This window comes from Coturnix japonica, chromosome 5 (genome assembly GCF_001577835.2).
Source record: "Coturnix japonica isolate 7356 chromosome 5, Coturnix japonica 2.1, whole genome shotgun sequence".
Lineage (NCBI taxonomy): Eukaryota > Metazoa > Chordata > Aves > Galliformes > Phasianidae > Coturnix > Coturnix japonica.
In genome coordinates this window covers 43,929,710-43,950,771 of record NC_029520.1, presented here as the reverse complement: position 1 = coordinate 43,950,771, position 21,062 = coordinate 43,929,710, and the positions used below count along the sequence as shown (strand labels likewise).

The 21,062-nt window shown below is 35.1% G+C and overlaps 1 protein-coding gene across 8 annotated transcripts in view; it reads right to left on the bottom strand.

Moving 5' to 3' along the window:
• EML1 (EMAP like 1) overlaps window positions 1–21,062 on the bottom strand; it is a 112,599-nt gene that overhangs the window by 10,073 nt on the left and 81,464 nt on the right. For 5 of the 8 annotated variants that reach the window (XM_015865509.2, XM_015865507.1, XM_015865511.1 and 2 more), the window contains 12 exons: window positions 20,577–20,605; window positions 19,177–19,203; window positions 15,915–16,044; window positions 12,187–12,336; window positions 11,076–11,145; window positions 9,399–9,509; window positions 7,028–7,123; window positions 6,366–6,500; window positions 4,992–5,091; window positions 2,720–2,874; window positions 1,909–2,034; window positions 1,508–1,639 (listed from right to left, as the gene is read on the bottom strand). In XM_015865509.2, coding sequence (XP_015720995.1) covers window positions 1,508–1,639; window positions 1,909–2,034; window positions 2,720–2,874; window positions 4,992–5,091; window positions 6,366–6,500; window positions 7,028–7,123; window positions 9,399–9,509; window positions 11,076–11,145; window positions 12,187–12,336; window positions 15,915–16,044; window positions 19,177–19,203; window positions 20,577–20,605 — 1,261 coding nt within the window. The remainder of the gene's footprint in view (window positions 1–1,507; window positions 1,640–1,908; window positions 2,035–2,719; window positions 2,875–4,991; window positions 5,092–6,365; window positions 6,501–7,027; window positions 7,124–9,398; window positions 9,510–11,075; window positions 11,146–12,186; window positions 12,337–15,914; window positions 16,045–19,176; window positions 19,204–20,576; window positions 20,606–21,062) is intronic. The other 3 variants (XM_015865508.1, XM_015865516.2, XM_015865515.2) reach the window with 1 other exon arrangement.

Genomic DNA, 21,062 nt, shown 5'->3' with positions numbered 1-21,062 from the left:
AGATAATTACTCGTAAGTGCTCTCCTCTTTAGAATGCAGGAGAGCAAAGTGCCAAATTTTGCACTTCTCTTCCAATTACAATCCTGAGAAAACATTCCTGTCATGACAAATATATCAGAAATACTAACCTGAAGCTTTTTAGAAGCTGTATGTACAAAACCACACCTTTACACCTAGAGAGCCTACCAGGATGGATCCTAGACAATTTGGTTTAATATATCAATGTGCTAGTAGTTATTTTATCTTGCATTTGGCATGTTGTTAACAGTGTGATTTGCAAACACAATGAGATTTTAGCATGTCTCATGATTTAAGTAGCCTGCACTTTTCCTATGGACTAAACAGAGGTAACTTATTTTTAAATCTCAATCACATTATCACATCTAAAATCCTGAAGTGATCAGGAGGTAAGAAAATGTAATTATCTGTCTGCCACTCAAGCCAAACTCTTAGTATTGCTGATTCTCATTTTCAGATGAAAAAAGAACTACTAATTTTTCTTTAATTCCTCGTACTATCTTATTTTTATAACCTGAGCACTGAACTGTGAAAATGCTGCTTACTCTTTAGTGCAGCAGAACTTTAGATTTGGACTGTTCAATTGGTTTAATTTAGAAGTTTCTAATGTCAACAAAAATACAGATCCTAGAACATATACCTTGTTTGGATGAAATAAACACCTTTTTCTGCACTCCCAACTCTGATTTTAGAAATGCATACAACTGGTACAGGATACTATGAGAGACAGTATAGCAAATAGCATTCTGTTAAGGCTGATGAGAGGGAAAGAAAAAAAGTGATGGTGTCATCTCAAAACAGAAACAAAAGCACCACTTCTCTCTCTAGGAGAACAGAATGTCTTCCTTTGGATAAACATTTAACGATGGAATTGATGTAAAAAAATTTGTTCATAAAATCAGTTCCTGGAGATGCATGCAATAATTAAGATCACATTATCACATGGCCAGTAGGAATTTGCATATGAATAAATGAGTGCCTAAGTACCATATAAAACCAAGTCTAGGCTCTGTATTACTTCTGTACCTAGACATGGAACTGATATCAGAAACATGACTATGCATTCTAAAAAATATGTTTTCTTTGGTGGATACAACATACTAAAATTCCTAACAAAATGTAGAACACAGATAAAAACTAAAAAATGCATCAAAGAATTAATTTCGTCTTTAATTTTTCCTAATATCAGGACAGCAAGCATAAACCAGATCAGAAATACTTCTAAATTATAAATGCTTCCTAAAACTTCCTAGTCAAAAAAAAGTTTTGAAAGTCAGTAACACACCTCAACATGATGCAGCACAAACATCCACACAATCCAGGGCTTAAAAGCTTTGGCTTTACAAGTCTTCCATTTTCAGAACAATTTTTAGACCCATCTTTGATTCTTCAAGCTAACACTAAGATACTTTACATCAATAATTTTATTAAAAACTCAAATTGATAAGTGCTATATAGAAGGAGTCAGCTTGCATTTAAAAATGTATACCTCTATAATCTTGTTCCAGATAGGACGATGAGTCGTAGCATCCCAGAGGGTAATGTGTTTGTCATGTCCACAAGTGAAGAACTGAGGTTTAGAGGAATGGACTGCAAGCCCCCACAGCTCATCAGTGTGACCCTATACAAACAAATACATATATATTTTTTTAATGAGGACAATAACAATAAAGCTAAGAATGTTTAAGGAGGTTTAAAGTGAGTAAAATATGTATTAATACATTAGAAAACTATGCTGCTCTGGATAAATGCTAATAATTCATTACGATATATTTCTTGCCAAAAGTACCATAACCGTAAATGACATTAATTTGTATTTAGGAAACTTAAGTTTGACTCCATGCTTTTATTACTATTACATACCTAAAGATTTGAAAGGCAACAGCTTACCTGGGTAATAGGGAAAAAGTCTCCTGACAGTGTCCCCTGTAGGACAAAATTTCTGGTAGTTCCTATTAGTACAACATCACCTTTTCCCTCAGCCACTGTTCTTATTGGACCGAACTGCTCTGGAATCTGTGTTCAGAACAGACAAACATAGATAAGTCAGACTACAAAATGATTTGTCAAGTATGACTTTTGTTTTAAAAGGCATATGGCCTAGCAAATGCATTTTAAGGTGCTGCACGTAGAAGTAACAAAATGCATGGAATATACATTCCTGATTTTCAGAAGTTTATAACATCATTACAAGGGTTGCATCAAACAACTCTTATCTATGGGACATTATATCCATACAGATAAACCAAAAATTTCAGCAAAGGGAAACAGTTCCTTCATGCAGTGTTGACCATGTATTAACTGCAACTATGATATTAGACTGAGCATTTCCATTCAGAGGTATTTTCAAGCTTTATATCACTGGTACACAATAGCTTTATATCACTGGTACACAGTACACCTTCCAGGTATGTGTCTTTAGCTACAGTCTAGGTTCTGAAAGATATGCTGCAACTCTCCAATTATTTATATTGATAAAATGCAAGACAAAATGTAAAATTTAAAACATCAAGGAATACCAAAACGTGAGCAGGCTATTAAACTATCACAGGCTTATTTCAGAATATCACATTTTACCATTGATCTGTTTTCTCACAGAATGCATATCCACAAGGAAAGAAAATGACTTCAAAAGCTCTCTTCAAAAGGCAGCTTGAATTTCACTTTGAAAAAAAGTAAATTTAAAGATAGGCAATTTCACCTCAGTTTTGTGAAGTTTTTGGTAGTTTCCATTCCAAGATATTAACTTTCGGTCTTTTCCACCTCCTGACACTAGTGTGCCATCTCGCAGCATGCAGAGTGCAAATATTCCGCCCTCATGTGCCCCTTGAACTGCGTGGCTTATTCTGTTGGTGCCTGGATATAAGGAGAAGAGACACAACTAGTGAAACACTAAGCTTAATAGCTCCTCTTCCCTGAAGCTTTTATTTCTCCTCCATTTCTCTACCTGCCAAGGATCACACCTAAACAATGCTACTGGTGGGAATGGAGCATTGCACTCGTATCCACAAAAGAGACTACATAAGCCCATCTTAAGAATATATTCTCTCGCAATGCAAAAACGAGAAGTATTCATACTCTCAAATAAATTCAGACAAAGTTAAACAGGTTCCCTAAGGCCATTCTTGGGAAGTTAATCTGACTTCATGCTTGAACTGAAGTCATACTATGTGCTTTAACAACAAAACAACAACCCAACCACTTTTTATCCTCCAAGGACATCCCACAGCCATCAGAAACCTTGCGTGTACTGAAGAGAAGGTTACAAGTCTTTTCTGCACTAGCAGAAGGTGTTGAATCACATCCCAAGAGAGCCGGTACTTCTTTATTGATGAACGTAGTATATTCATGTATTTATTTATCCTCAATATACCTCCAAAACATCTACAATAAACATCTCTAACTTGAGAATCGTTACAATTATGAAATATAAATATATTATTTGTGGTGCTGTAACTTAAAAATGCACTTTAGCCCAAGTGAGGGATGGATGTGAGCTAGGAAGAAACAGTCATTTTTGTCAGCCACAGAACCACATTTCCTTCACCTATAGACACAGTGTGTCAGCTACTAATGCTTTCAAATAAGGGAACTTTTCCCTAGGGTTACACTGTACTGCTGGGATCAGCCCAGCCTTAAACATAAAGCTCTGACTAAAAAACAGCAGAAACATAGAAAATTATTTGTACAAAGTTGTACTAAAATAAGAAATCAAGAACCAACAAAGTTTGTTGGGTGGTGGTGGTTGTTTTTTTTTCCACCCCAAAAAACAACTGAGGTAAGGAGATATGAAATAATTCCCTTTTGTTTCTGGGAGGTGGGTCAGGACAGACCACATGCAGCCAAGATAGAAAAGAGTACTTGGCACAAAGCAAACTGGCACCTGAGCACTGCACTGACCCTGCCATGCCAGCAGCTGCCACCATCTCCCTTGTTTGTTGTCAGTCCAAAATAACCAAGAGCAGCAAGGTGAGGGACTATGCGATTTCTGAACTTCATTTCATTGCAGTGTTCAAATGTCTTGGTTCAAACGAAAAAGACAGGGAGAATAAAAGAGAAACTGAGGTCCAAAACCATTATTCAGCTCGATCCACAACAGTGTCATAACGTACCAACTGCCCAAAAGCACAGAAAATAATAGTTTCTTAGCTAAAAGTCCTCAAATGGCCAAAGTCTATAAAAACAAATGAGTAAGGTCCAGCTGTGTAACTAATTCACCATGTTGCTTCCAGGTTGTCTGTCCCTCACTTTATGCATCTTGGGAAAAGGCACAAAGTAATTAAGGAGCAGCTGTCTTCCATATTACTTACTCTTTACTAATAAGCCTCCTTTAGGAGATTCTGCTTATTTCTTTGCAGGGCACTTCAAGTACTAAGTAAATATTTAGGGTATTGTTACTGTTTGCCCTCCAGCAGAAATTGCCTTCTGCTGCTTAAAATAGTCTTTTCTTACTAGAAAATGTATTTTAAGAAGTTTGCCCCACTATCTGTTCTTTTGAAATAAAAGCGAAGAATTCTCTTTGACATCCATATATTTTAGCCTGGGCATCCTGAGGAAACAAACCTATTTGTTCTCTTTTAAAGGGTATGTCAATAGGCTTAACTTTTACAAACACAATACAGAGTGATGATATAAGTAAGAGTTTGAGATCATAGATTATATTAACAGTGTTTCCTGCTATCACCCTGATTAAAGAAACTAATTTTTCCATTTCTTATTGTCATTAACATGCACAATTACCAGTATAGCTTTGTGATTCAACGTTTGACTACAGGGAACACGTTCAATACAACTTTTTGCTGTGGCAGTCAGGTATAAGTTTTTTAAGAGCTTCAGAATCCAGACAGGACTGGTTTTTACAAAGAACAAGATAAACATAATCTATTCTCCTTAAAATGAGATTACACTTAAGTAAAAAAATAATCAGTTTTTTTAATAATAAATTTTCACTGTTAATTTCAATCTTTTCTTACCTTTCCCCCAAACCAAAATGTTTCCACTCGAGTCTCCTGTAATAGTATCACCATTTTCAGAAAAGGTCACACACAGGACAAACTTTGGCTTCTCTTGTTTCTGCATGGTTATGAAAAATATACACTCACAGCACCACACAACCCATTCATCTTAACTGTATGCATATGAGTTATTTAGTTTAGTCTTATATCATTCTACTACTAATCTTCAAGGGAGTTAAAAACATTCCTACAGTCTAAACAGACTACATGTGCAAAGACATCACTTGAAGATGGAGTCCTAAAATTGCACCGTTCAGATACAAGTTATGAATGGATTGAGTGAGATGGCCTGAAACAAGACCTGGAATGTTCAGATACAAACAGAATTTGCCCAACAACTTCCACATCCCAAACTCAGAGGACAGAAATTTTACAGTAGTAACTAGTAATGCTTCAGGACATTATTCACAATGTTTGTTGACTTCTAGTTTTGCAGGGTCTGCTTTCTCCCTCAAAATACAATCACGATCACCAGTTTTACATTTGCAGTAATGGAACCATGACAGAGGCCAAAATCTGTAAAAGTAGTTTTGAAGTTAAGAATAAAAATTAACCAAATTTAAGTATGTCATTGAGGTATCTCACCCCTTATTAATATAAAGTACAAAAACTGACATAGCTAAACAGTGACGAATGACTCTACAGGCAGTTAACTTGGCCCTACTGTTGTTATCTGCAGTCACTGCAAACATTGCTCCTTTGTGCATGTTTCACTGCTGTGAAGCTTAGTCTGTGTTTAAGAACAAATTCTTATCAAGACCTTGAAATGAAAATGATAGTTACCAAATAGCATCCAGCTCAATCTGGATTTGTATTACGTATGTTTGTGTATCTGAGCAGAACAGACGTAAAGGGAAAGATATTCACATAATTCCTAACTGCACTAAGGGGGAGATTGTCTTTCCTCTAACAAAATAACTTAAAAAAAATAATCTATTTTTCTTTTAACTTGAGGTAAGTGTAAGGAGTTTTAAAGTATTCTTACTTTGCAGGTGCTATTTTATTTTATAGGTACTATAAAGAATAAATGACAAGGAATGCAAGGAACAGAATGGTAACTGCATTACTGAATTTCACTGTAGTGACAATGCAAACATCCAGTGGGCAAAGAAATTATTTCAGCACTTATCAGCCCTGAAAAGAAGCTCAAGCTGCTTTTACATTGCACTTCAAAGACTTTTAATTGGTGATAACACAAATGTAATCTAAAGTTCTATAATGCTTCAAAGTTGAATCATGATAGTGCTGTTTTGATTTCCTCATAGCTTATTAACCCTTACTTCTATATGATTGTACTATTAGTAGAAACATAAAATTAAATAAATATTTTACCTCAAATAATCCTTGCTTTTTAATAAGGGAATTCCCTTCTAGTGTCCAAAAATAAAGATGTGATTTTCCACAAGTAACTATTATATTTGTATCAGTGGGGTGAAAATCTGCAGCAAATACAGCCTCATTAGAGCACTTGAAAGGAAAAAGAAAAACAGCGTATCAAAATTTAAAATTCAAAGATAACAAAACAAGATGAAATTATTCTCTACTTGGATAAATTGATCAACTCCTGACACAAGAAAAAAATTTAAGCTGCTTATTTGTCAGAGTAGATTAAGATGTTTTAATAGAATATTATGAAGAAAAACAGCCAAAAGATTTTGCGTTTTTAAGTCAGTATCCAAGGTTATCCTTCAAAATATGTCAGATAAACTAAATTTCATAAAGATTTTTCCTTTCAGCATCTTGTCCTCCCATTTAGGCACAGGACTTTTTACTAAACTCAAGATTGAACACAGCAATTCTATTTTATTTCATAAAGAGGTATTAGGGTACTCAACAGCAAAAATCAAACATTCCCTTCCCTCGTGTAGTTTGATTTTATAAAATGGAAAGTGCTAAAAAGGCACAATATGTTCTTTATAAAAGACATTTCATGACAAAAGAAAGTATTCTGATCTACGTGGAAGAATGCAATACAAAATATCTTATAGCAACACCTTCACATCCGCCAGCTTTTCTTCCTTCTGCCAGTCCCACACAGAAAGCACGTGGTCATTTGAGTCATCCACCGAGCAAAGGCTGCTTCCCCCATTCTGATGCAAAACACGGAAAACATTAACTTAGTGACCAATAAACATTAGAAATATATAGGAAAGCATTCAAAACAAATAAATGTAGATGAAAACGATTCATTTACCAGCTTGTTGCAGTTCTAATTATCCTAGAGAACTTCCTGAAATGTAATTATTCACTGAATGTTTGAAAAATAAAGTTAAAAGGAATCTAGAAGCGGAACGCTTGCAAATTGCTGAAAAATCAGACTTTGTGAGGAATGAGATAGGTGTCTCTTTTTAAATATTCAGTGACAGATCTTCCCAAGGCAAACTACGCATCAACATCTGCACCTTTAAGAAGGCTTTTCCTGATGATTATACTGATTTTGTTTCTTGGTCAATTACTTGTCAGATCTGCTGTGGATACAGGGAACAATTTTACTCATTATATAGGAATAATGGATAAAAATTAGGGAACAAACAAGAAAATAAATGACTCATTTCTGATAGACATCTTTTTCACAGTTGTATCTTCTGTCAGCTTTTCTAATCTTAATGACCCTAATTTGTTTAGCTGTTCTTCATGCACCAGATTAGCCAGATCTTCTCCACACCCAGTTTTCTTGATGACTTGATGAAGATCCAACTGACACTACACGTGAGCTGGGGGGAGATTACGACATCACAGGTCTCACTAGCAACAGCTGTATAACCACTGCCATCTTTCTCCATGTGGCAGCTATACAGAAAGGCAGTATTTAGACTATTTTTTCTTATCTTGAGGGGTTAATTCCTAGTTTTTTGTCTGTGGTAGAACAAATAAGTAATATTTGTGTGGGACAGAAAGCCATAAGGCATGAATATTTATTACATAGTTGCTGGTATTAACCACCTTGGCTTTGACTGCACCTGAGCTTGCTGAACAGAACAAGCCTAAGGTTACACAAGCATTCCTTTGGCAGCAATTCTGACAGTCTTGTATCTGCCACCCATAGCACAGCCACTTATTGCTGCCAGCACAAAAGTTTGGACTATCATAGAGCAAGCCTGTCTAGGGAACAGGTCAGTTTTGGAGGAAAAAGAAAGAAAAAAACCAATGAAACAAACTGTTTCATTTTGTTATATAAAAGTTTGCTTGGTTGTTTTTGTGATGGATTAGGTCCCGTGTACATATCTCAGACACAGCTACAAAAATAATTGTGCCAACACAAACTAAAAGGAGACAGACAGGAATTAGCAGCCTGAAGACAGGGCTGTCTGAAATGAGAAAAGCAACACTGCTATAAAATGGGAAGTGATGCTTGAAACAAGCTTAGCTATGACTGTAAAATCACAGCATAAACACATTAAACATTCACTTTCTTGTGACGTCTGCCAATAGCAATACTCTGCTATGAAGCAAACGTTATCCTCCAAAGCTGATCTTGATCTGCATTCTTTCTCCATCATAGCTAATTAGCTCTCCCAGTTTACTACACACTTCCCATAAAATAGTGTCACCAGTAAGTTTCATGTACTTGTGGAAACTTTCACTGAGGTACATTTTGTTTGTGGGATACATCACAGAATCACAGAATGACCCGGGTTGGAAGGGACCTCAAGGATCATGTAGTTCCAACCCCCCTGCGTTTAATCCTCTCTTGTTTAAAAATTGCCATCAAGGCAATTGCACAATATATACACTTTTCTAAATTTCTGTGTGACTTCACAAGGTCATGTTCTCATACAGGACTTACAGGTGCCACCTACATCATATATTTCTATCTTGAAGAACTAGAATTTAAAGCATGTTGCCATGAGGCAAACCACAGGATCCCAACTCTTTAAAGCCCTTTACCATATGCCTTTGCTGCTTTCAAGTGAAAGATTTTGCCTCTCCCATGGTACACCCTCTTTTAAGTTTACAATAATCTGAGATACAGGCCATTATAAAGGTCTTTTGTTAGTCTTTCTGGAATGAGGAAAAAAAAATCCACTAAAAAAGTAACTTAATTTTATTTAACAGAGGGAGAATCTCAATGAGATAATTACAGAAAAAGAAGTACTTCTACAAATGTCTGTCCCTGAAGAAATTAATTCCATGTTAGGGGTATGCACAAGGTAGACCTCAGGGACTGTTGAAATACGGCTAACTTTAATAATGGCAGAAATTGCTGGAAACAACTAGACTGTAAGCTTTCTTCCTTCTAAAGAAGCAACTTAAGAAAAGAAATTAAAGGAAGTTTAGACATTGGTTTTCTTAAGGAAGCTAAATTTGCAAGGCTTTGTAGACACATTAGGCAAGCATTCTCAATATGACTATTATTTTACTCACAGATTTAGAAAAAGCAATGCAAGTGACAGCTCGGTCAAAGAAACCCATTCCAATGACATGCAGTGTGTTCAGAGTTACAGAATCCCAAACACGTACGTGTGGTGGTAATTGCTGTAAAAATAGACACAGACATAACTGTTGAAACAATTTTGGACAAAAACAACAGGATTAAAAATAAAATGTGAGCACATCCAAAAAGCATTTTAACACAAGTTAAGTTACAAAAGCTACTGGAACTTCACTAAATCTGACCACGTACATTATAAATCACTTGCTCATTACTATGCCCAGAGCCAGTATCTGGGATTGACCATCCAGAGTGTACAGGGTGCCAAATCTCATCCATCTTTGCTAAATCACAGAAGTTAATGAAAAATATTCAGCATCTATAAGGGGAAAATTGTTCATAGCATTGCAACACAGGACCTACTGGCAGGTCCAGAATCATCAGTTTATACTGCAACAAACAAAATAATTGTGGTCCATACCACAGAATGGCTTAGGATGGGAAGGACCTTAAAGATCATCAACACAAAGGGAGCCCCGATGCATGCAGAAGGACAAGAAGAAAATGCATCTCAAAGCCACTAGAGGGCAACCGCTGGAAGCACATGCTGAATAAGTTTTATCTTAAAAATAGCTAACAATTTAACAGGAAATCTTTTTTTTCCCTCCTTTTACAGAAAAATATTTAATTCTGCATTTTCTTTTCCCCACGTCCTTTCAAATAAAATAACTTTTATTGCAACATCAGAGGAAGGAGGAAAGAGCAACAACCAGTCTCGGTAAGTAGATGGTAAAATTATTCCCACCCCTCAAAAAAGAGCACCTGTTATAGAAATGTCTTTTACATAGGATTATCCACATGCATCAACATTTTAGATTTTATTTCACAAATACAGTCATAAACATAAACATCTATGAAGCTTAAAGACAGAAATACCAGATTTATCCAATGCACAACAGAAACTAAGGCAGTGAGTAGAAGAATATTATATTTGAATATCATAATGTGCAGCTGGGTAATGTTCTTCTCAATTACTTAAATCCCCATTATAAATATAATTTCTTTTTTAAACTTCTCTTACAATTCTTCTTGTTAGAAAAGTTGCTGTTCTATGAATCAGCTGCATAACACATCAAGAAACGCTTTATTCATCCTTTCCCTACTTCTGTTTGTATTCATTCTCTCATTTTGTCTTAGAAGCAAGTACAAGAAATAAATTTAATAAATTCTTAGCATACAAATGAGCTTCACAGTACAGAAAATCATAAGAAAATGGTTTTTTTCTTGATGCCCTTTTTTATACTTTGTCTTGGTAGTTGTGGTCAGGAATTAAGTGCTATAATGTACAATTAAATCTCTGCTTCTCTCCTTTTCCCCACTTCTGTCTTCATTCTCATGTTTCCCTTGCATCCTTTTCCCATCTTGTTAGGAGACCAACTCCCAAATTTCCTTTGCTCTGTATAAGTAATGGAACCAGAAACCACTGACTAATCTTGATAATGGAACGGAATAAATTTGATATTGTGCAAGAGGCACTCTTAGATTAAGTTTTAATTGTGTTCAACTCCATAATTTAAAACCAGCTTAAATGCAACCTGAATAGAATATAGCATGTATCTTCTCAGCTTGTGAAATAAACACAGTGGTATGTCAATAAAGAGGTTACTCACTTTTCCATCCTTGGATGTACCTGCAACTTGACCTGTTGCTATAGTGATCCTGTCAGGATGGACAGCCAGGCTAAAAAAAGAAGAAAAACAGACAAGAAACTTAAAGCCATTTATTATACATTAAATCAAACTTTTACTAGAGTCTGCAGAGAATAGTCTTATTTAGTTAGACAAACATTTCACACATATCAACATTTTAAGAGCTCAAAACCAGAACTGGCTAAATTATTTCCATGCTTTTTGTTCAAAAATCTTATGAAGTAACCTGTTTAAGCCCTAATGCCTCGAAGAACACACCAAACAAGCACCAGCCTTATGCTGAGATTCATCTCAACTAGATTTAAATGCTTGCCGAATACACAGAGTTCGCTGCTTGAGTCACTTATTTGACTTCAAGTTATCTCATGATATGTTGTAGAGATCTGGTCAGTAAGGTAAGCACATTCTAAAGACAGTCATACAGAACAAACACTTACTCAAACATGTGACAAACTGCTTATCAGAATGTGTTGACCAGATATTCAGCAGCTTATGGGATTCTTCAAAAGGTTAGGGAAAAGGAAAAAGAAAAATGTCTTGTAGTAACTGATAAATAGTAATGCTGAAATTAAGAACCAGATTATGTGATTTCTAAAATTAGAATTGTTAACACTATACTCAATGTTAAAGTCTCTAAGAAAAAGAAGTCCACATTTCTGTATTAAAGTACAGCCTAAAGGGCAGAGCAGAGTCCACTTTCATCCAAACTTTCATCTTCATTCTTTTTTCACTGCAGCGGCTCTGCATACAGATCTAGACATGAAATACCCTGAGCAATGAATAAGTGACAATAAACCGTCCAACTTTATAACCGAGAACTGTTCTCAGTTGAATCCTCTTCCTCATAAAGCAGAAAGCTTTAAAATTTCTGAAGAGTTAGAGAAATTTGAAGAAATGAGATGAAACAGTCCAAGTTAAAATCTCCTCATAAAAATACTAGATTATATAAATAATTCAGTTTTATGAAACACACTCACAATGCAGTCAGATTTGATTCTCAGGTTTATTTTAGAGATTCATTGACAACAAGTGTTTTAAGAGAGGAAAAAAAAAAATCTGAAGTGTAACTCACCACTTCACGTCATCATTATGACCAGTGTAATGTCTCTGAAGTTGTTCTTCAACATTGAATAACACAACCACAGAGGCGATGAAATATACAGTTTCACCCGTTGGAAGAAGATACAGGTTACTGCGACAGTCCCGACCCCGATATCCATAGCTAGAGTGTTTGTCAAGCTGTGATAACATCATTTATGAATTAAGAATGTTAAAAATAAGGAAAAATGAAACAAAATTCCTGATAGTCAGCACCTCCTCACTTGAGCACAGCATTATCAGTTCAAAACCTCCAAAACAGTTGCGAGAGCCAAAGCATTTTCATTGCTTGAGTGCCTGAAAAGCTACATATCACACCAAAAGCAACAGAGTAGAAGAGACAATGACAGCATTTTATAGTCATAGCACTCCTTCAGTATCCTCCAAAATTTTCAAAATAATAGACTAAGGCAATATTGCAATTCTAACGCTGTCCAAGTGTATTTACCATTCATGCAGCTTGACAAATTAAAAACTTGAACTTGATCGAAACACTGGTAAGCCATTCAGTACATGTCCCTGCATTGCATTAGGAGGGACTGCATTATCCTTTGTTCAGGTTGATTGATTTCATTATTCTGGTCATTACCAACCAGATGGATTAAAAAAAAAACAAAAAAAAAACCACCAAACCATAGAATAGTTACATCATACATTGACTTATTTTTGTCGCATTTAAAAGGCAGCAGCCCAGATTCTGATGCTCATCGTATCAACAGTAATATAAAATTAATTCAATAAACTAATTGGAATTAACCCAAAAATAATCTCATTTAGACTGAATGCGAATTCAGTCAAATTATGTACTTTTATATTTATGAAGAGTCATTAGGGACTACAACTATTTTGGCTTTCCCTTTTTATGGTAAAAGAGAGGAACAATATTAGCAGAATCCTGGCAAAACAGAAGAGCATTTTAATTCAGTCATTATGGAGAATCTGGCTATGATGAATATATAGAAAGGTATTGCTGAAACCCCCCATTACCTGATACTATAAATATATTTGTGCAGTGTCCCCTCCATAAACAGTGACAACACAGCCAAACTAAAAGATCCATATTAGCATAGGAATACAGTATTTAAGGACTACAGTTATTTTACCCCTAAAACAAACATTTAAATAACAGCTGGCTGCTGCTTTGTGTTATTATTATTTTAATATATGTAATAGCCCTGCATGCACAAACATTAAAAATACATTAAAAAACATTCAAAAATACAACTTTAAATTCCCAAATCAGCATTTTTCAGCCAAAGTTCCTTTAAATTGGAGATATTTAAATCTGAAGAAATGAAAGCAACAAATATTTTTAAGTTATGAAGCATTTATTATCAATTCCTAATATGTTTGTAAAGATAAGTTACTTCTCTAGATCACAGGGCATCACTCAGTTGGAACTTCACGAGGAAGAAATCTCTGTGCCTGCTACATGCAAAAGATTGCATGCTTGAGGGAAAATCTCCTTTCTTTACCATTCTTCCTGTTGGGAACAATGCTGCATTCAAATATTCAGCTTCTTTCTAGCCGTCTTTATTCCTAAGATTTAAACTCCTGGGGTTGATCTCCTCACAATTTCCCACACTCAGATTTGTTGCCGTCAACTTTGATTTGGTGAACTGGCACTTCAGCGAATGTTATCTTGACCTTTCCTTTTCTCTTGGCCTGCAGTCTTTGTTTCAGACCTCCCGCTTACTAAATGAGCTGCTCTCAAACGATCTCTGCAGATCATGGCCCTCTCTCTGTGATGCACCCAGTGCCTATGTCCTGCTTAGCACTGCCACCTCTGCTCCAGCCTTCCCTTGCTTTATCATTCAGCATTTCTATTTCTTCATATCTGACTGTATCGTATAATCTGAATCAGTGGTTGGTTGTGGGGTTGTTGTTTTTTTTTCCCCCTTTTTAGCGTCCTCCTCCAATTATCTTAAAACGTGAGCAGGAATCTATCTTTGCTCCATACAATCTCTAAATTGAGCATTATTTCTACTCACTAATCTATTCCTCTTTGAGCCCTGTAGACACCTGGTCACTGACATAACTTTGACGCTTGGATGGCATTATTTGATTTAACTGCAAAGAAAAACTCCTGGAAAAAAACAGCACAACATTTTTGTGAAACCCTAAGTAATCACTTAGGGTTAGTTGGGGCACTTCATTAATCAATACCTTTCCTATTAATACTAAACATTAATATGGGATTATTTTGGATATACAGATACACAGCTGGGAGGACATATGAATAACCAAACAATGAAAACAAAAATAATAGCCCATCTAGGAAATAGTCATTTAAGTAAGCTTAGATGAGAAACTAATGAGACTGAAATCATGACTCTAATTATCATTTTTAGGTCTGTAATATTAGCATCAACTTCCCTGTACACAGTGCTAATGGCAATCTATTCTGATTTTGGTTTTTGTGGGATTTGTTTATTTCAGAAAGCATCTTATAACTCCTTATATAATTCTTTTGCCCCTTCCTTAAGGGGAGGGTGACTGCGCAAACCTAAACAGACATCATTTGGTTGTTTTGTGATATATGTACAATGGCAGAATACTGCAAAAATTATTTATCACTCTATTATCAACTATTTTATTAAGCTGTGGTGCCCAAATATTTTTGATTTTTTAATTGACCCTCAGTTATTTCTGTCTGTATTATCTACGCAGTTCCAGCAGAGTGGGGTAGAACCCACAAAAGCTCAGCTGCATTAGGAGTAACAAGAATGGTTACTAAATCTGTCATTAATCTCTAGCGAATACAATGGGACTCTTGGAAATCCTGTGTGCAATCTGAAACCACATGGAGTTCTATTTATACAACTCAGAAAAAGAATATTTGCAGCTTTTCTTCTTTTTCATGAAGACAAAGCAACATCCTATTGGCAGTGCTCAGGACCAAAAAAAGTCTTTTCTTAAAATAGAGGTCCTTATGAAGGCTTAATCTCTCTAAATGTAGTGGATACTGCAAACAGATGTTTGTGTTTATATTTTACCATAAATCACCTATTACTTATACACGAATTTCAATTTTCAAAGGATAGACTTATTAGTAATAAAACTGAAATGTGACAATTTCTCTACGTGATGAAATGCTATGGGTTTCTTTCCAAGATAGAACTTCATAATCATGTCCACTTTTAGTTATCTGTAGAAAATTCTGGTCATTTGACATTTATGATGCTTGAACACAGCTGAAATCTAAATGGTGGCACATATCAATTGCAATATGCTTTTCAGTTCTAGTCTTACTCAAAAACTGAAGTTGTCCTTGCAGGAAGTTGCTGTAATCAATGGCACTTTTTATAAAACACAGTTCAAAATGATAAATTATTGCTGTGAGTTAGTTAAAAAAACCCACCTTAGGTTGTTTTATGAGTACTATAATTAATAATCACAGTTCGCTACACTCTTACAATATGCCTAGCTTAATCTTCAGCTAATTAGCATGCTTCAAACTCAACCTTCAGGCAATGTTTAAGCAAAATCTTCAGCTGCCACCCTGTAATTCACCGAGTGCGGAACAGCAGGCCTTGAGAAATGAGCACCTATTTGAATGGACTGTCACCTTGCACTTCACTAATGAAGCATACCTCATTAAAGAAGATCTTAAATTTGCTATACTTCAGCTCTAAAATTTATTTAAAACACGTCATAAAGAAATTATTGACTTCAAGTAGTTCTCCAACACAGAAAGGATACACCCATTCCAGTTTAAGCCTCTTGGCTGGTAGTTCTACTTTTGCTTCCAAATTGTAAGATTCCACTTGCTCTTTGGGCATGTACATGGTAACAGGACGTCCACGAAGAAACATTTTTACATATCCTTCCTCTACAAAAGGTCAGAAATGGTTAGAGTTACACCAAAAAAAAACCAACAAAAGTCAGCAGAGAACTCCAGTGCTCCTCAATCCCTTCCTACTTAACAGTTTGGTGTGTTAACAATTACAGAATGACATGCAATCACAAATGTATAAGATAAGCAGCTTTCTTTTCCCCTAAATCACGCTCACTACACAGATACATATTTAAGTAAGTCCCTTTTTCTTCTAAATATTTTGAAAAGAATTAGAATTAAACAAAGTCATGAAGAACTGAAACAATTAAAGGGCTACAATTAAAATGTTGGGGTTTTTTTTGTAACAAAGAATGTTACATATTACATTTTTTAAATGTTTGAAAGGGGAAAACATCAAAGATTACAATTAACACAGAAATGCCACTTAAAAGTGATTTTATTTTTTAATCAATATTTACAGTGGAGCATCAGCATCTAAAGTATTTTCCAACACTCAGTCGCATTCTTTGCATATCAGTGTAAAGTTATGCTTTACACTTGATACAGTGTTAGAGATACATTTGAAGTAAGGAACACGAACAGTTAGTAAGAGGAATCATGCTGATGTACATGCAAAAAAAAGAAATGCGTTTTAAGAATCACTAAACATTGAGAAGGAACGACAACATTGACAGCACATTATAGAAAGGAGAATGACACAGAGGAGAGAAGCTACAAAAACTGAACTGGCTGACAGAAGTAAACATTTCTAAAAGAAAATACTAAAAATAATCTGTTGAATTCAGAAGAAATATTTTTGGGGGGAGGAGAAGCAGGGATTAATAACAGATCTGGAAGTACTGACTTGGGGACTTCATGGGGCTTATAAAACTAGGAGATCTGGCAAATGCCATGAAGGTCTGACTAGGACTTTTGGGAACTGGCAAGGCCAAAGTGGGCGTCCTGTGAACTTCTGGTGAAGTTTGTCCACATTCAGAACGTGCTGGCTCTTGCTGCTCCATCGGCAGATCAAGGAATTCAGCCTTGTTCTCATGCGAATCAAGCAGTTTTGGAGTCAGTGACATCTGTAGAGTTACTAGACAGAATAATCGTGGGCACAGAGGAAATGGAAGGGCAAAAGTAACAAAATCATGTAAATAGAAAAAAATTAACAATTTAGGAGTCTTAAAATTATGCTACGAATTGCTAGGTATCATTACAAGTATACTACCATGTTCTAATTAGAAAATTAAGGCTTTATTTTAATTGGAAATGCATACATCAGAAATTCTGATTAAATGAATAAAAATTATAGGTTGAACAAAGAAACATAATAGTTACGTTGTATTACCTACATACATGTGTATTTTGCCTTTAGACTCATTCATCTGGGAGAGATCACAGTAAAGTTACAGCTAGGGCTCTAAAATCCCCTAACGTATAGAAATCACAGACATAATGAAAACAACGAAATATAATGAGAACAAAACAACAATACTAAAAATAAACAAACAAAACACCAAAACAAGAGAATAACAAGAGTGACAGATGGCTGGAGTTCAAGAAGCCTGTTAAAAAGTGCCAGAATACTGGAATTGATATTAAAAACCTACTCTGATCGATCTGTATGGGAAAATAAAGAGGGTAGAGCATTAAATAGCAAAGCATTACAGCACTATTTGTATGCGCATGCAGCATCTATTTAATGAGCTTCAAACACAAGCCGATGCTAGTGATGCTGGTGCAGTGAAATTTAATAGATTTTCAGCAGTGGTAAGTCTGGACTGTGCTTATCGAAGGCTGTGAATGGATGATAGTTTAATTCACTAAGCTGCTTTTCTCACTTTAAAAAACACGGGACTCACAAAACTTGCATTTAGGTACCTAAGGTGGAATTACCCACATCTGACCTAGTCAATCGAAGCTCCTTTCTAAAGTAAATAGGAAGAAGCAGGTACTTTTACAGGAATTAATCACACTTTAAAGCATGCATCCAAGGCCAAAGTATGTATGTCTTTAGTATGCCTCTCTCTCTAACTGTAAATAGGAATTTAGGATGACTAGGCAAGGCAAAGAACTAAACATTTATTTGGAAGTTCTGGTACTATTAATTCTACGTGTATTGATTTTTGTTAGTAATACAAGTATATCATCTACATAGTCCCCTTCTATTTTTCTTAACTAAATCTTTAAGACAGCACAGTTCTGTATGCAAAAATAGCAGTAAAAACAGACAAACTATAAAGACATATCAGTAGCAAAACTTCTAAACAAATGTATCTTTCACATCCGCAATGCTGAGAATTTAAAACTGTTGTTGAAAATAACTCTCAAAGTTAATAACCACTGAATTGAAATTAGGAGACGTGAATGCTAGTAAGATCAGCAAAGATGATCACTACTGATTACATAAAACTGTACGACTACACAGAAGTAGAAACCCTTTAAAAGACTTCACCTTGAGAATAAACATTTTTAAAATGAAATTGTACATTTGTTGCAAAGCTGAAAGATGCTGATTAGTGGAAAAACTGTTAGGAATAAGCTATCTCTAAAAGCAAGACAGATCTGTGATTATATCACAGACATAAACATGCATCAAAAATGTACATATTTACACTGCAATTTAGCTGCAACTTTAAAAAACAATATGGCATGTTTAACAAATATAACTCTACGTTATGACATTGAGCAAAAAGCACTGAGAAATTAGTTGTAGGTCTAAATCTGCTTATTTAGCGTTCAGAAATATATAACTCTAAATTCTACTCAGTATGAAATAGCAAAGGGAAAAAACCAAGGCTTCTATCGTTGTGTTAGACTACCAGCAAAACAGCCAAAGGGGCAAATCTATATGAATTTCAGCAGAAGTGCAAAACACCATTTCAAACACAGTGAACATCCACATTGCCATATAGCTCTCTCAACATATTTTTTTTTTTCTATTTCAAATTCTCCTGAAAAATCCATGATTCAATTATAACCCGTTTCTATTTTTACAGTGAACCTGCAGGTTATAATTCAGTAGATTGTATAATATTTTTGTTCTACTCAAAAGAACCAGAAAAGTTTTAGCATTGCAAAACACATGCAAGTAGAAAAAAAAATGCAGTTTATACATAGAGCTTTTATCACGCTGGCACCATTTTGCTTCGAGAGCTATGAGGTTTTGGAAGTGCAGCCTACCTTTGCAGTGTGTCACACGGCGCTTCCCTTGTGGTTACAGAGACAGAGACAGAAGGGCTAGATAAAGATGTGTTCCAGTATAACAGCCTCACTATACACCTGCTCTACAGGCTGTCCAGGGGCAACTCTGCTGGAAGCTAGCTCGCTTCCTGACAAAACCTGAACCATATGCTGTTCAGCAGGTGGGATCATTACAGACAAACCACCTAGAATCACTGTTCACTCCCTTATCTTTCAAAATTATTTAAGCTATATTATGCAACTACATGCTAAAAGTAACTAAAATATCAAGTACAACTTTCTTAGAACTTTCAGTAAGAATTTACCCAGGTAAGGGGAGTAGAAGCTGTATAACATGCTTAATTACCAACATTTATCTACTGGGGAAGTGCTACAAGAACAACTATTCCAGACACCATTTATTCTCTGGCACTATGCAATAAATGTTATGCAAAAACTGCAAATTCTGTGTGAATTCTTAAGACTTCTTTTGCTGAAACAACTATTTTCAAGAAAGAAATGTTGATTGTGGTTGTACTGTCACAATGTATTTAAATTCTCAATTCTATATATTCCTAGATTCAGAACCAGTTACACTCTAAATCTTGAAGAACTGCTTAAGAGCTTTGTTGGATGCTGATCAATCCATTTGGTAAACTAGGGATTTTCTTGTTCAGCTTAATGTAAGATACTGTTAAAGAAATATAAACAACAAGAGTATGATAAAATTGATAAATGAGCCATTTTCTGTCTTCCTTATTCTATTGTAATGAAGGATTTGTTTTAAATCTGTGTTTTTTTAGAACAAAATTTACTTAGGTGTAGAATTCAGTTTCTTATCTTCATCAAGGACAAGGACCAGCACTTGCACTAAAATGCCATAGTTTGCTTTTGAAATCATGTAATGAAGATAATACACAAGAAAAAAAAAAGACTCTTGAATTCAAGATAGATCTCCAAAACCACAGCTTCAATACACCTTCTTTATTTGTAATCCAACAAACTGTATTACAAAGCATTGGGATAGATATGGAATTCTTTAAAGGGAGTAATCAAGTACAGCTAATAACTAAATTAATGTGTCATAACTGGAATGTAGTAATACCTTCAATTTACAAAACTTTAATATTGCCCCAAAGGGAAGATATATTTGAGGTAAGAAGACATGGCTTTTGCTTCTTCATCTTCTTACAAAGAAGTCTAACTAAAATAAACCTACTGGGCCAACAAAAAGTTGAGCAAACTGCTCAGGTTTTCTTTTAAAAGCTATAGCTATGTATACTATCAGTATAGCCTATAAGCATTGCGCTTAGAGTCCCAACACCAGTTCCTGAACATTCACAGATAAAATCTATTATTATCACATTTTTTAAATATTTAAAAATGTTAGAAGTTCCTACCTGCACTGAACATTGGCTCCTTAGGTTTGCTGTGAAAATAACGAAGAAATACCTATTTTAAAAAGCTCACACAAAGTATCCACACATAAGGCTGTTGATGCGATATAAAATTAAATATATATATTTCTATAGAATAGAAATAGATAGAATTCAATTATTTACACTGTAAATCTCAAGGCAGACAAAATTACAAACAACATTCATGATGGTTCCCTTAATGACAAATATTAACACTTCTTTTTTTAAACACTGAGTTCTCTTTGCATTCTTACAAACATAGATCTTTTACTACTACCAGATCCTTCCCTCCTGCAGCATCAGTTGTAGGAGAACATGGAATTGCGTCAAGTTTTGGTTTGCAGTCAATGAAATTAGGTATCCTAGGAAGACCTACAGATATCATTTTGGTATCATTCAGATACCAAATTCCAAGATTTAGGAATATATTCTTAAATACAATATCTCTGAATATCTGGAGGGAGCTAC